Below are 16,122 nucleotides of genomic sequence, written 5' to 3'. Positions count from 1 at the left end.
AGCATTTGCTTTAGAAATTAATACTCCCCTCTGACTAGCTTCAGGCCTAATGCATTTATTCAGGATTTAATTTACTGTATCTATTTAATAATTTTAAAAGGAGATTGCAAAAAGTATAGTAAAACTCTAAGGAATATAGATATAACGAAGTAGATACATCTCTACCTAAAATATATATACATGCATATTAAACAAAGAACATTTACCCTGTTTTATGCTTTTGATATACGTTTGCCATCTCACCTTACATTTGCACTAGTATACATGGATGGTTTGGGGCCCAGTCAGCAAACTCAAAAATTTGGAAGTGCCAAAGCCTTTTTTCTTGGGTTAAGATGTCAAAGCAGATTGTTGCCACACTTCTACATATCTGCTTTTGCCATGTCCCCTCAAAGACAGAGAGAATCTTATCCCAATTTGAAGAAAAGTAAATGTTGTACAGTCCCCATTTTATTTCAAGATGAGAATATGGATTTTTCATTTAATTGTTTGTTCAGTAGTCCCTATAAAATAAAACTCATCTCCTCAGAATGAAACAGGATTTTATACCAAGACAACCCCGATTGCAGTTTAGGATGTCTTGTTAATGTAAACATGCTTAATTGAAGGTTTTGCCGAAGACTTTGTCCTACTCCAGCATGGAGCATTCCTGAAGAACATGTTTGGATAGAGAGGTAACCTCCAGTCAACACAAAGTTCATTGAAGTGCCCAGAGCAGTCCCTGAACATGGCTGAGCGCTTTCAGGTCCAATTCACAATGGCGGGAGTGAAGGACCCTCTCACACCCCCAAAATTGGGTGCTTATGGGAAAAAAATTCAAGTGATCTTTAGTTGCTCATTTTCAAAAGAGCTCTGGTACAACCTAGGTGCCAGAAGATGTGCATGAATTTTCAGGAGGACTTAGCAGAACACCTTTTGCATAGAAACAAAAATTCAAAAATGAAAGTAAAGCTCTCTTCAAAATCCGACCTCTGTGTCTTCTGATGCTCCCCGCATGACTTTGTGTTCGCTCGCTGTAGGAGGCAAACAAAACAGAGCTGAGGTTCTTCATGACGACAACAGATCTTTCTTCTGCTGCTGCTGGTCTTCATTTTGTCTTCAGGTTGATTATTTTCTCACCTGTGGAGTTGCTTGGCCATGACTTCAAATGGCCTTATGAACATTTACAAAGTGTCCAGCCTAAGGACTCACATGTTGAGGGATTAGTAGTTTTCTATTGATCGCCTTGATTCGTCCTGACAGCCCATTTGCACCACAGCCTGATAGCTTGGATGCCATCTGGCTGACTTTTCCCTCTTTCTTTCAAGCATGTGTTTTGAACTTCAAACTGTGGCCTGGTCTTGTAGGGAAGAAAATATTATTGTTTTTATATTTTGCAATATTTAACAGGAACAAGGGTTTCTGAGGATTAGACATACAGAATAAAGGAAATGAAGGGTTAAATCTAAGGCACCAGTTATTGGGAAATGTCAGAAGTTCTGGTTCTCCCAACGGCTGACCGAAACCACAAATGTGAGGAGGAGACTAGCTCTGAGGTCTCATGCCATCTTTCTGCCTTACCGACTGCCAACCCTCAACACAAGTTGTATCTCTTTTTCAGCCATTGTGGTGAACAATCCTTTTTTACTTTTCCCCTCCCTTTTAATGTCAGTTTGCTTGTTTCTTTTAGCATATCAATGTTTAGCCAATACTTGCTATGGTGGAGTTATCCATGATCAGTAATGACAAACATTAAAAAAGGAGAGGCTGTCCTTCCACATCCAAGAGCCAGTGAGCTCCCAGGAGCAGAGGAGACTGCTGGTGGGTCTCACGGCTGCCAGGACCGATACGCCGTGTAGTCTCGTGTTGGAGCATAGGATGGGTAGCCCTTGTTCTTCTGGTACGGCGGGTGCCGAGGAGTCATGTTCATGTAGTCACTCTGATGGTACGTGTTCTTTTTGGATTTTTGCTGTAGTAGAAGGGGGAAGAGAAGCGTTAAAACGTTTCTGCAGTTAGTCTGTCCTGCCTGGGGTGGACACTTGACAAGGGAGAAGAAAGGGAACAGGGATTCTTTGAGCAGAGGGGTTTTGACTGGTAATAAGACCTGATAGAAGTTAATAATGGATTTGATTATTTTTTCCTCCTTTGAATTAATCATCTCACCCAACTCTTATATGAATTACTGACAGTTCTGGCCCTAAGTCCTGGTTCAGGGAAGCAGGCAAATTTGTAACGCAGCCTCAGGTTTGAATACATTTACAGAAGAATTAGAACACATGCTCTCATCAAATCATCTATGGAATTTGCCCAACCTGAATGTGAGGCTCTGTCTTATCTGCTGAGAGATTTGCAGTGCTGGTTCTCCAGGCAGAAGAATGCTGCAAACCAAGGGTGCAAACTGAGGCCTCTCACCGTCCATTCTCAGCTGTGGAATCACTCAGCAGAAGCGATACAGTCTGAGCAGTGAAGGCTGTTCTCATTTGTTAGGAGGAAAAAATAAATTAGCTTAACTCAACCAGAAATAAGAGCAGTAAAAATCAGCCCAGACTGCGTGTATCATGGTTTGCCTACAATTACAGCAGGAATACACAACGTATATATTGTTCTGAGCCTTCCTTCAAGAGGCAAAATAATCGGAGCTGATGTTAATCTTTTATCTGTCTCACTATCTGGGCCTCAAAAATCTCATTTCCACTGTTGAATCTCTGCCTTATAATGCCCATGTGAGACAAGAGAGGCATTGTCTCTTTCAGAAATAAGCCCAGCAGAAGACAGGTGAAATAATTTGCCTATAATGACAGAGGAAGTTTGCGGCTCCAGCAGTGTTTGAACCTCCGGCTGCTGCAGGCTCTGCACAAGGTTGGTGTTTTTGTATAGCATAAGGCTTTATCGATCAAGGGCTAGGTAAAGTGCTTCCATGCTTTTTCCTTAATATTGATCATGCCTTCTTTTGCAATCTCCTTTTTACTGAAATTTCTTCCCCATGTACGTACATATTTGCATATAAACATATGCATATAAACATTTGCATATACTTGCACATATATACCTGTAATATTTGCAATATACTTGTGATGCTGTGGAGTTGAAGGAGGTTTGCTTTAGAAAATCTGATGGCTGAGTTACGCTGAATGTGCATTGTGGGGCAGTTACTATGAACCATTTTAAGCTTTTTTGTATTAATGTTATATATATGCACCGTGTTGAATGTAAGTTACATACTGCTTAGGCCATACACTACAGTCGATGCATATAAATCGTTAGATGCAAAAGCTTTACCGTATGTGTTCATCTCCATAATATAGGATTTTCAGTTCACCTAAGAGTTAAATTTGCATGGAGAAAGACATTTAGCTAGTATGAGTGAATGCTGGACTGTTACAGGATCAAAAACTGCTCGTTTTGCAGAGGAAAGCGGTTTTCTTTCAGGGAAGGCAGAACTGTATGAAAACGGACAAATCTTCAGTTGCTTTCAGGAGCTCAAGAGAAACAGTCTTGCCATGGTTGCCAAGTGTCGTATTTTAGGACTTTTTCTTAGAAATCATAATGTCTTCTAGGCTGCTGTATTTACATTCAGCAACACTCTGAATACATGCACACTCAGAGCACCTGTTATCAGGAGAACACCACCAGCAGCGACAACACCAGGTACAAACTGACGCAGCAAGCAGCACATCGCGGTGCAGCCCTGTCACTCTTGCTCGGGAGGACATGTTAGCAGCGCAGCGCAGCGCGTTGCCATTAGGTACCAAACCAATACAGCAGACAGAAAATGGTTCGGATTGTAAATGATGGATTTGAAGCTACAGGATCTCATCAGGGCACAGCCACTGTGGCAGAGCCCTGCAACACCAGCAGCTATTGCTGGAATCTGAGGCACAGAGAAGGACTATTTAACTTGCCTTCCCATTTTCCTATGGCAATGCCCCATTTGCCCCTCCCCCCCGCCTTTTTTTCCCATTAGAAATATATATTGAGCAAGTGTGAGAGTGTCTTTCTGTAAATGTGCCACATTTAACCTGTCAGGGACTCTGGGCCCTTTATACAGCGTAATGTGTTGAAAATCACTATTTAACGACAAAGATCCAGGGGAAAGGCAGGAACAAAGCTCTCTGCGTTCATTGTTCGGGTCTTTCCCACATGGAGTGTGTGGTGTAAATGAGCTCTGGGAGATCACGATGCTAAGACTCGTCTGGGAAGATGTCCTGCTGCCTCTGCCTCACTCTCTTCACTCCAGCCAGCAGAACTGGATGGGACCTGTGCCAGCCAATTCTCCAGAGAGATCAGAAAGAAAAATAATGAGCCATTAAGTCTCAGCTATCATAGGGTTAATGTACAGAGGCAGGCAAGGGACCACTGAGATCCTGCTGCTTCTATTCCCTGGCAGTCAAGCTGCCAGAAATAGGGGGTACTTGAGGGAATTGCTGGATAGGCACAAGATACCAGTGCAGATGGTCTTGGGCCAACTGACAGTCTCCTAAAGATGGTTTTCCTGTAGGTGAGCTCCCTCTGTCAGCATAGCCTCAAAGAGTTTTGCCAGGGGTGTTTGTAGGGCTAGATTTCCCTGACAGGGACAACGGGCAGAGCCAGGGACAGTGTCCCAGCACTGCTGGTACTGGCATTTGCTTTAGGACTCTACTGCAGAGGACATAGAGAGCATCTGATGTTTCAGCTCTTTTGGGGCATAGCATGGGAGTGCTGGTAGAGCTGGGGTGAAGAAACACTGTGATCATTAAGTGAGGGGTGTCCGGGGGTTTGTGGTAAATGTGGCAAGTATAGCCTGAGAAATGAACTAGGGACAAAGAGCATATGGAGCAAGGGAAATTAGTAGTTTCTTACCCAGTAGTCAATAAAAACTGCCGTTATTAGCATACTGTAAAAACCAAGAACTCCAGTCATTGTCACCATAATCCACAAAGGAATTGTAGACTGAGGCTCTTGTATTTGGATCGGTGTCTCTTAAAGAAAAAGAATAAAGAAAACTTTCAGTACATGAAAACAAAAACCTCAATCTCTGCTTATTAACTCCTTGTTCCAGTGCACCTTCTGCATTCATCATCATTGTAAGATGTCTTCTTCAGGACATCTGGAGCAGGAATTTCGCTTTACCAGGCAACCCAACTGTTTGGTTTTTTTTAGGAAACAAACTGCCTCAAGGCATCACGTAGGGTGTGTGTATAGGGAGGATACTGAGCTACAGAGATTTCCCCGCTTACCTTTCACGTGAATGACAGTCCCGTTGCTTTTCTCATTGTAGACATACGGGGGTGGATACATGGCTTCGATTTTGCAGAAGTAGATGTCAGTTTGGTTGGCACTCATATTCCAAAGATTGAAGATGACTTTGTCTTTATCGTGAATCCCCTGGCAGTTGAATTCTTCGTTTGAGTTACTGCTATTTTTGGTTGTCTTCCATGAAATAAAGCAAACTTCAATTGCACTGTCTGTTCCTTTGTGCAGCGAAGCTCGAAATTCCTCCGCTGTTCCATTGTATGTGTAGTTGCAGACTAGAGTTGCATTCTTGTTATCTACGATGAGCAAAGGACTCTGAGCCACTAAAATCTTATTTTCTGGAAGGGAAGGGAGGGGACAAAGTGAGAAAAACACTTGTTTATAAAATACAGCATGAAACTGCTGAACCATCCACCCTCCCATGCAGCTCTCATCCACATCACCTCTACCCTGCGGAACCACCGCGTTTCTCACAGGAGCTCTTGTTGCAGCAATCCCCGTCTCTGTAAATAATTACATAGTCACTAGGGGAGACCGTGAGGTCAACAGTGTTTTTCTGCAGTCTGAACAGCAGTACTAAAGTGGTCCTTTGATTAAGATTTAATGTCAGGGCTCAGAAGGCCACTCTGCATGTGTGCCCCTGTGTGTATGTATAAGGCCACCTTAGTCCATCCTTTCCCTAGCAGGCAGATTCCCTGGGGACATTATGAAGTGAAAATGCTGTGAATTAAATGCTTTGTTCAGCAGTAAGATAAGAATATTATTTATACATTTATTTTTTAATCCAAAGACAGACTTGAAGAGTTTGCAGGTGGAATTTGCTGAGCCATTTCAAGGATTTGGATCTTGGATAGGGAGCACTAAAAGCATGAGCTGCTATCATTTTAATGTAAAGCAAGTCATTTCTCTAGCTAGCAGCTGTAGTAGATTCTTAATGTCTCAAAGGACTTGGGAGCTGACTAATTTGACACTGCGTTGGCACTTACCACTTGAATGGCCTGCAAAAAAAAAAGTCACATGGAAGTACAATTCAATTTGAATTGACTGGACTGATACATAAACAGGAAATGTTTTCTGACACGTAGATCTCTGTGCTACCATCTGCCAAACATGGAAACACTGCAAGGACTATGCTGAAAGACAACTTCTTCCAAAAAAAAAGAATCATCCTGTATAAATGAGGCCCTACATTTAAAATTATGACCCACAAGTAAGAGGAAGAGAGTTTTAGCTTTTAAGCTAGGAATTTGCCAGAGCTAACAACAACCCTTTTGTGTGTGTATGACTGCAGAAGTCTTCATGCAAGTTCAACTCAAATGAGGTCTTAGTAGCCTTTTATAGATCCCTGAGAAGTGCTGTGCTTGGGAGAATGACAATTGGATCTCTTGTCTTCAAAATCTGCTGCAAAACCTGTGTTCTTTCTCCTTAATCCATGTGATGAGACTTAAAAAAGGCTTGTAAGGGAAATGAAGTGGGAAAGAGGCCGGATCCAGAATGCCCAAAACACGAGTAATCACCATGTTTAAAAAGATTTAGGACAAATTGGCTACGTTTAGTTTGTTCGCACCTGCATCCGATGGAGTAGCCCATCCTCTTGAGTAGGATACTCCTTTGGGATGGACGTGATCCAAGGAGTGAAGTAAACACAGAGATGCAGGAGGTGGCCAGGAGTAGTGGTAGGGTGTGGGTAGTAAAAACAACCCACAGCCAGCACGTTCTCCAGTTACCAGCCCAACCCACAGAACTGCTGAAGCTGTTCATTTTCTCACTGAAAGTCTTGTTTACCAGCCCTTTCTTCTCATGAGAGCAGGAAGACATGAGACGGGGAATGCTCTCCTGCCTCGTCTTAACTAAGAAAGATTGAAGTCCATCCTTGGGTCTCCTTATTGAACATAGTTAGGTGTGGGGTGGAGCAGAGCTTGTCACAGCTCTCAAATCCTGTGTTTGTTGGGAAACCAAACACGGTGAAGCTTTTTGTCTTGATGAAGGATGAGCATTTCTAGACTTTCCAGAAGAAAGAGACACATATCTTGGAATCCTGGAACTGAGCAGCAGATTAATAACAGACAAGGCAGGTTTCTACTCGAGGTGCTGCCTGTGGTGAGTTTTCATCAAAATGAAGACATTTCAGCAAAACATTTTGGTTTCATCAAATCAGCATTTTCCGACAAAAGCTCTCACATTGGCTTATAAGGCATTCTAGTACGGGTGAGGTTTGGATTCCACCCCTTTAGACAAGGTATTTGATCATATTTTTGTTGGCCAGAAAATTGATCCTTGGCCTAAGTGGCAACATGCAAGTTTGTGGTAAAATTTTTTAACCTTTATCAAAGCAGAATTCTCCACATCTCACTTGAGACAGAGTTATTCTGTTTGGCACTGCAGTAGTGCCCACCACTACAACCATTCAGTCGCAGGGACTGAATACACCTTCAGAAGAGAATTTTTCCGTCTCAGTGTTTACACCAAAATAGGCATTCTGGAACAGCCAGTTGCAGAAGCATTAGACTTCAGCAAAATTCTTGCCTGTTTTTGATGGTGAGTACTTACAGAGAACTAATGGATGTTTACTGCTCAGCCCAATCAGATTTTTTGCTGTGGCCAGAGGAAACACAAAGAACACTGAAAATCTCATCGCTGAGGGACCCTCTTCAAATGTTACTTAGACTCATTTGCCGACTGCAGACCCCAATGACTTACCCCTGCCTTTTGCTGCTGTCAGCTAATCTGGACTCCTGATGTTTAGTCCATAGCTTCATGCCTTGAGCTCCACTATTTAACTACATCTTTGGGCTACTTATGTCCTTGCTATGATATTGTGCTAATTGGCAACTAGTTTCTTTTGACACACACATGTAAAAAAATAAGTTATTTCAGCTTACTTCCACCTCTTGGTTTACGGTCCAGCCTGTCTGGGACGGTAACCCAGCCCCACGCTGCTCGTATCGGGATGCAGGATGGCTGAGCAATGGGGAAAGGTTAATCTGTCGATCATTAAACAGAGACTGCTCCTTCATGATTTCAGCTAAGCACCCGAATCCATGTTCACAAAGTGGCTCTACTAGTTCAAATCTAAACTGATTGAGGGAGATCTTTGGTTTTTCACTCATAGGAACTAATTAGAAGCACATAGATGGGTTGGGCTGCAGTGGCAGCAAGGGCAAGGCAGGCATGATGGACAGATTGGTTTTGAATGGAAGAAAGTCAAAGTGTGTATTAGTTTCATGGGGAAAACAGAGTAAGGTCAAACATCCCTTACTTTGCTTGTGATCTGAATAGGATTTGATTATATTCTTAGTAGGATCTGGACCATTCCGAGCAAACATGGGCTGAGGTGGCCTTTGCCTTCTCAGAGACGGTTTTTCTCATAAGCGTCGCATTGGGTTTGTTAAAATGGTGAAACTCTGAAACATCTAGTATGTGTTTCCATTAGTGTATGCTTTCCCCTAAATGGGGTTGTGATTACCATTTCCAGAGCTGTGTTCAGTCATGCTGCATAGTAATAAATATCTATATCTTGGCCTTACCCAGCCAAGAAAATGGCAGTTATGAAAAATCATTGTCTACAGTTTCAAAAAGCTGTGAAGTTTAAAAATGTAAAATTGTTTAAGTCAGTGTGCACAGGCTGCAATCTTTCTCGGGATCTTTGGATTTATATGCAATGATGTGTAAGATGTCTAAATGTTTGTTGCGTTTTTTTATACCTTATTTATCATGCTAGACATTTGTTATAATCACATGTGAGGTTTTTTGCATCATGAAAAAACAGTACCATCCATATATTGTAGCCATAAATATAGACTCTCTAATCATGGACTCCTGATGCAAGCAAAACTTCATTGAAGTTTTTTCCTCCTTTCTTTCTCTCTCTCTCTCTCCCTTTCTTTCTTTCTTTCCTTCTTTCTTTCTTATTTGCCAAGAAAATGAAAAAGAGACAACAAAGTATGGGAAATAACTATTTTGAGGCCTGCCTTTCTTTTTCTCTCTTTCTCTCTTTCTCTCTTTCTCTCTTTCTTTCCCTCTTTCCTTCTTTCTTTCTCTTTCCTCTCTTTCTCTCTTTCTTCTCTTTCTTCTTTCTCTCTTTCTCTCTTTCTCTTTCTCTCTTTCTTTCCCTCTTTCCTTCTTTCTTTCTTTCTTTCTTTCTTTCTTTCTTTTTCTTTCTTTCTTTCTTTCTTTCTTTCTTTCTTTCTTTTCCTTTCTTCCTTTCTTCCTTTCTTTTCTTTCTTCCTTTCTTTCTTTCTCTTTTCTTTTCTTTTCTTTTCTTTTCCTTTCTTTTCTTTTCTTTTTTTCCTTTTATTTCTTTTTCACTTTGTTTCTTTTCTTTCTTTCCTTTCCTTTCTCTCTTTTCTTTCTTTTCTTTCCTTTCCTTTCTTTCTCTTTCCATGAATCAATATCAGCTATTGGAAAAAAATATCCTGCTAAAAATATTTTGTACTCTCCTTTCTTTCTTTTCCATGCTGGTTGACTCCAAGGAGCTGTTTGCCAGAGCAAGGAATCTGGGATAAGTTGGGATTTCTATAAGCACAGTAAAGAAATGGCCCACTTAAGTCCCTGGGGGGGATAGGGGAAAACCTGAAAGGAGTTTACTTAGTCCACAAATGGAAAGACACACAGCTATATGACATACAAAGCTATTCCATTTTGGCTGCTGACAGTCTGTTGTTCAATGACCTTTACTCTTCTTTCCCAGATACAAAGGTCTTTTTGTAGTTTCATTTCAGGTCAGCCAGCTGTGTGCATTAATGTGCAGCTGGAGGGATCTGCCCCTTCTCGTGATTACACTCCTGCTTTCTGCCAGTCTCTCCCACTTTGGGGCATAAAGCCCAGGTGAGCACAGCGGGGGTTCTTGGCAGTTTAGGATTTATTCTTTTTTTGTTGTTGTTGTTTAAACGATAATTTGTTGTTGTCATCCAAATCTCAGCTAACCTTGCCTCATACATCTTCTGCATTCTGGTAACCTTAGTGGGTAAGAGGTTGATTTTAACACTTAGAGACCATAAGGCAGAAGGTTATGTGGGCAGTAAAAAGATGAGGTCATTTGTGGTACGCTGCAGTGGAAACCCACTTATATTACTTATTGCACAAAATACACAGCACAGGCAACTTGATCTAGCTACCTTTCTGACAGACCAGAGCAAGGCAGTTATTTAGCCAGCAAAAAGGGCATAGCACAAACTCTGTAAATATTAGTGTGACTGCAAAAGGGAAATGAGCAAACTGATCTTGGAAGTCCCTTTCCATGATTCAAACTCGACCTGCAGCACTCACTGGTACAGTCGAACATCAGCAGAACAGGCCAAATTCTGATGTTTTCCCCAAAACAAAATACCTGAGGTCTATAATATACTTTGTGGCTTGACGAAGTCTTGCAGGGTCGTGACCTGCCTTAGTGTTTTCCGTGTGCTTAGGATCAATCATCTCAATCAAAATGATGAGATGAAGAAAAGATATGGGAAAAAGATAAGAGCTCTGAGAAGCAAGTGACCTCATGCTTCTCTTTGAGCAGTTGAACAGTCTCAGTGAAGCTACTGGAGAAACTCAAGTTCTTCATGCAGAGTGTATAAATGTCTATAGAGTCATGGCATAACCCTTCTGTCTGATAACCACACACCGTGTTTTATTTCATTGCGACTCAAAAGAGTTGCTTAAAAGCTGTTCACACCTCACGGAAACGTTTTCAAAACTGTTAACCCACCGCTGATACTTATCCCCTCCTGGAATCAGTGTATTCTATGACAACCCAGGGGCCTGTTGCGGAAATAATTATTATATTGCAAACACAGAGTTACAAATATGGAAAAAGGACAAGGGAGAAAAAGCCTATGATCTGTTAAAGAAATGTAGATCGTGGTGTCATGCAAATGGCAATGCCTTCATTGATGAAAAGAATTATAGTAAAATAAGGCAGAAATAAGGAAAAAATTGATTCAATAGTATCTCTCATATTAGAAAAAACACCTCTTCAAAGATGTTCTATATGTGAAAAGATTTGTACTGGAAAATGGATTTTTGTTCCTATCTGCTACTTCCCTGTAAAATACAGAACACTGATATTTGGAGAAGGCCCAATAACAGCAGTTCACAGGCCAGCGGTTTGAAAAATTGTCTCAAGATTATCCTAGCAAAAGCCATCATCCATTGCCTTGCTTTGCATTTTGATGTAGCCCTTGGAAAGACATGTTAACTCTGAACGTATGAACACTGCATCAGCAAGACAGCTCCAAGAGAAAATACCCCCAGCCACAACAACTGGAGATTCAGAAAGGTCCGCTAAGAGTTAGGATTTCCAGATCACAAATAGACATTCTTTTGTTGTTGAAGATCTTTTCAGAAAGAAGCTAGGTATCTAGTAACTATCAATAAAGTACTAAACAATGCAAAAAGCAGAAACCCAGCAATTCCTGTACTTCCATCTTTGAGCTCAGTAAGCAACTCTGCTTTTGGTCTGTTTATTTGCAAGTTCTGTGAGCCACCGGGTCTGCTCACATTTGTGAGCCAAGTTGGTAAAGCCCAGGGGGAGGGTGAAATAGACCCCCCCTCTATCTATGCGTGCAGTTTCCAAATGCATCCAAAATGAAGTCAAATTAAAACAAAACTCTTAGGTCAAATCTTGGAGGAATACTTGTGGCAGGAAAAGAATCAGCCTCTTAGTTATATCGAGTTGACCCATGTGCAATCTCAGCAGTGTGCTCTGTCTGTCCCCTCTCATCCAAACACAGGATAATTTGTGCAAAATTAATTCAAAGCTATACTAGACCTTCTCCACCCTGACGATCAAAGCGAGGAAAAGCAGTGGAAAGGGTTGAAATGTGGTGAAGTTTGTTACCTGTCACATCAGCAGCGGGGATGAAGCAGAGCACCACGAGGACCCCCAGGAGCATGGTGCTAGTGGTGGGCCCTGTCCCCACCCCCAGCACGGGCCGGGCTGCACCCCCAGCTGCTCACGGAGCTTCTCTCCTCCTCCCTCTGCAGCACACGGTGCACAGCCAAGTGAAACCGCCGCAATGGCAATGCTCGAGCAGGAAGTTCAACCGTTTGGTGAGCTGAGCCTTAGGAAGCTGCCTCTGCAAAGCTCAGTAACACCTACAAGGTGGTGGGAGCCCGCCTTTCAAAAGCACAGAGTCGCAAAATCACAGAATGTCAGGGATTGGAAGGGACCTGGAAAGCTCATCCAGTGCAATCCCCCCATGGAGCAGGAACACCCAGATGAGGTTACACAGGAAGGTGTCCAGGCGGGTTGGAATGTCTGCAGAGAAAGAGACTCCACAACCTCCCTGGGCAGCCTGGGCCAGGCTCTGGCACCCTCACCAGGAAGAAGTTTCTTCTCAAATAGAAGTGGAACCTTTTGTGTTCCAGTTTGTACCCATTGCCCCTTGTCCTGTCACTCGTTGTTACCGAGAACCTGGCTCCATCCTCCTGACACTCACCCTTTACATATTTATAGGCATTAATGAGGTCACCCCTCAGTCTCCTCTTGTCCAGCTCCAGAGCCCCAGCTCCCTCAGCCTTTCCTCACACGGGAGATGCTCCACCCCCTTAATCATCTTCGTTGCCCTGCGCTGGACTCTCTCCAGCAGTTCCCTGTCCTGCTGGAACTGAGGGGCCACAACTGGACACAAGATTCCAGGTGTGGTCTCCCCAGGGCAGAGTAGAGGGGCAGGAGAACCTCTCTGACCTACCGACCACCCTCTTCTAATCCACTGCAGGTACCATTGGCCTTCCTGGCCACAAGGGCCCAGTGCTGGCTCATGGTCACCCTGCTGTCCACCAGGACCCCCAGGTCCCTTTCCCCTACGCTGCTCTCTAATAGGTCATTCCCCAACTTATACTGGAAGCTAGGGTTGTTCCAAAAAATAGGTACTCTTGTCCCTGCATTGCAAGATGGGTGCTTGTGTTTGGGGTTCTGCAGGGTTGCTTCCGTCAGCGAGAAATGGACTTCCCTAGAGGTGCAGTGCTGTTTCTTTACCACAAGTACATACAGATGTGTGCTGGTCCCATCATCATGGCAGAAGCAAAAGCAGTTTCCAAGTTCCCAGTGGCCAACCCTGGCCCCTCAGGAAGCTCCATCTCTCCTCACTCCTAGAAGCAGAAACCTTCCTCCCTAGGCCTGCTGGCTGTTCTGCCTGCCTTCCCAGCCCCTGGAAACACTGGCATATTTTGGCAGTAGATGATCTAGTTTTGCTCGTTTTCATTTTTCTACACCTGCTTGCTATCCAAACAAAGACCAAACAGTGCAAGAAATAGTGCTCTGGTATCCCTTCCCTTTTTGAAAAAAATCCCACGTTATAAATAAGCACAACTGTACGTTCTCCCATCATCACAGAACTAGCAGAGTATATTGCAGAGAGAGAGCTACTTGCCTTTCAGTTCACCTGTTGGCAAAGGGGCACCGTTCAGATGGAAACATGATTGTGGAAACGGCTGTGTAGGAAGAGATTCTGCGCCAGGAATGCCACTAATGAAACCGAAGAGGAAACCGCGTGCACTCTCTTCAGCGTGGCCATGGACCCATTTATTCTCTTCCATTCCTTATTGCTCCTCATGTGCTTTTCCCAGGGTGAGGACAGACCAAGGCACTGATGGCAAACAGGGACTGGGCTGGTGGAATAGAAGAGAGGCCACTGAGAAATTATCCACTGTGGCCCTGGAGACCGAGCTGTGATGTATCATTTCTCTCTGCACGGATGAGCATTGGTGCCGCTATTGCCCTTTCCAGAGCCTCTGGCCCTTCATCATATTTTCACTTTTGCTTAATGGTTTCCTCTTTGATCCCCGGAGTAAGGAAGCACTTTTTTTTTCCCCAAAATAGCTCTTGGCTCATCTGCACTTCTTGGATTTTTTAGAATTTTAAAAGGGCACAAATCATCATTGTGTTCCCAAGGGTATGGCTCCTTTCCTTCTCCAAATTGCAGCTCTTGCTCTAATTTAAACAGTTCATTTCCGATCACTTAGATACTTGACTTTGTTACTTCTCGTGTATGATCTTTTTCTGTTGACAAAGTTATCATGTGGGTAGGGGAAGAAGATATTATAGCTTTCAGCAAGCCATCTTGCACTTAGGACAAATCACATCAAGGTTTATCTAGGGAAAAAAAACCCTGAAAATGTCCCTCAATATGCCCTCATTATTCATTATTCTTCATCATTCTCCCACCTGTCTAAGTATCTGAGCATTTCCTGAGGGTGTTCTGCAGTTGCATTAATTCAGGCACCATTTGCTCCTATTCTAACTCCATTTTCCATTCAGATATTGGGCTGTTGAGTCTGTCTGTACCTGGCAGACAGGCTCTGCTTGCTGTCACAGTGATGGGAATCCAGACTAACGTTAGAATTTAAGTGGTGCTAGAGCTGTGAGAGCACTGAAAGAGCTAAAATGCAATTATGCCATGTTTGGGAAAAAGAAGGTTTCAATCCCATCACAAAATGGCTGAAAGTGAAGTCTAAGAGAAGTAAATGAAAGGTTTGTAAATTAGTTTTCAGGGTACACAAGAATCTAGACTATGAGCTTGGGATTTTTACTCATCTCTGTGTGTAAATGAAATAACAGTCCAGGTATTTGTAGCTTTTTGTGCCTACTGTTAGAAAACCAAGCACTGGTAGGAGCTACAACCTCTGTTTTAGAGAAATGCTGACATGATCTAGTTTGGTTTCTCAGATATCCGGATATCTTTAAAGAGTCCTAAGAAACCCCAAGCAGGTTGCCAGTTTACCTTTATGTTATAGAATGAGGAGGCAATGGCCCAGATATCTCAAGCCAAGTGTTCATCTGTTAAAGTCAGAAGGTGATTCCAAATGTGTTATGATGAAACAAGTGGCTAGTTTAGAAGCTAATTTTAAAATACATGAAGCGTCCCTTCAATCACTGGAGGTTGTACAGCGCCAGCATACACAGCCAGTTCACTTATTCCTGAGGACTCCAGTCTGATGGGAGCACAGTAGGTCACTAAAATTCCCATTGAACTATTATAGACAATTAACTTTTAAGTCCCTGGACTATCCTGCAACTCCATACAAAGATTAAATTTTACAATTATCTGAGAGAATCTTCTTCTTTCTTCCCCACCTTGAATAATCATAACACAGCCCTTGAGCAAGGAGCCTTATTCTGCTTGTTCTGCATGCTTGCATGTTGTCAGCTGCTAGAGTAAATGCTTTCTTTCCTACAACTGCAAATCTTAAAACATCTTGGTTCTTCCATTGCTGCCCCAAGTAATGATTTGCCATGAATAGTGCTCTACTTACTTTGTACAGATGGAAGGCTGATTCTTTCACATGTATTTTACAAGGAGAATGTGCTTTAACTGGCTGCTGTGGAGATGCAGAAGTGGGGTGACAGAAAGAGTTTAACAAATAGTCCTGTTATTTCTGGCTAGGGAGACAATGAATCATCGATGTTATTCACCCTGTGCTGTGCCCAGTAAGCTAACCCCAAAGAGTTACGTTGCATTTGTCATCTGCAGCACTTTATAAAGTTACATTTTGTTATCTTCATTTTACAGATGGGGAATGGAATCACAGCAAGGTGATGAGATCTGCCCAAGGACACACCTCAGGTTAGTGGCAGAGCTTGGAAACGCTACAAGTAGCCCTGTGCTTACCAGCTTTCCAGGTCTGATCGGCTTTCTGATGGCCTCTGTTCTATGTTGTCATTTCGCTTGCACACGCATGAATTCTGGCTGTGTTGTGAGTCTTTTCACACTCTTCTTTCTGTGAATCTAGATGCCTTCATACCACAAGTACAACCATCACACTTAAAAGGGAAAATCAATATACTCCTTCAAAGGGAATTTTAAATGGGTTTTCTGTACCTTAAAATGTTACCGCTGATGTCTGGGACGTAGGAGCCTTCCAGGGTGAGAGCTTTAATATGACATGTCACAGTGGAAAGGGAGCTTACTTTCTTTGGAAAGA

The 16,122-nt window shown here is 42.7% G+C and overlaps 1 protein-coding gene across 1 annotated transcript; it reads right to left on the bottom strand.

Annotated features, from left to right (window-relative positions):
* Window positions 1-1,625: 1,625 nt before the first annotated feature.
* Window positions 1,626-12,129, bottom strand: CD28 (CD28 molecule). Its single transcript, XM_080347041.1, has 4 exons — window positions 12,038-12,129; window positions 5,196-5,549; window positions 4,819-4,937; window positions 1,626-1,948 (listed from the first exon to the last, which is right to left on the bottom strand). The coding sequence occupies exons 1-4, from the start codon at window positions 12,090-12,092 to the stop codon at window positions 1,808-1,810; spliced, it is 669 nt and encodes a 222-aa protein (XP_080203167.1). The 5' UTR covers window positions 12,093-12,129; the 3' UTR covers window positions 1,626-1,807.
* Window positions 12,130-16,122: the final 3,993 nt, after the last annotated feature.

The sequence above is a fragment of the Nesoenas mayeri genome, assembly GCF_963082525.1.
Source record: "Nesoenas mayeri genome assembly, chromosome: 6".
Classification (NCBI taxonomy): Eukaryota; Metazoa; Chordata; class Aves; order Columbiformes; family Columbidae; genus Nesoenas; species Nesoenas mayeri.
Note: the sequence above shows the minus strand (reverse complement) of the source record. Positions and strands in the feature narration are given on the sequence as shown.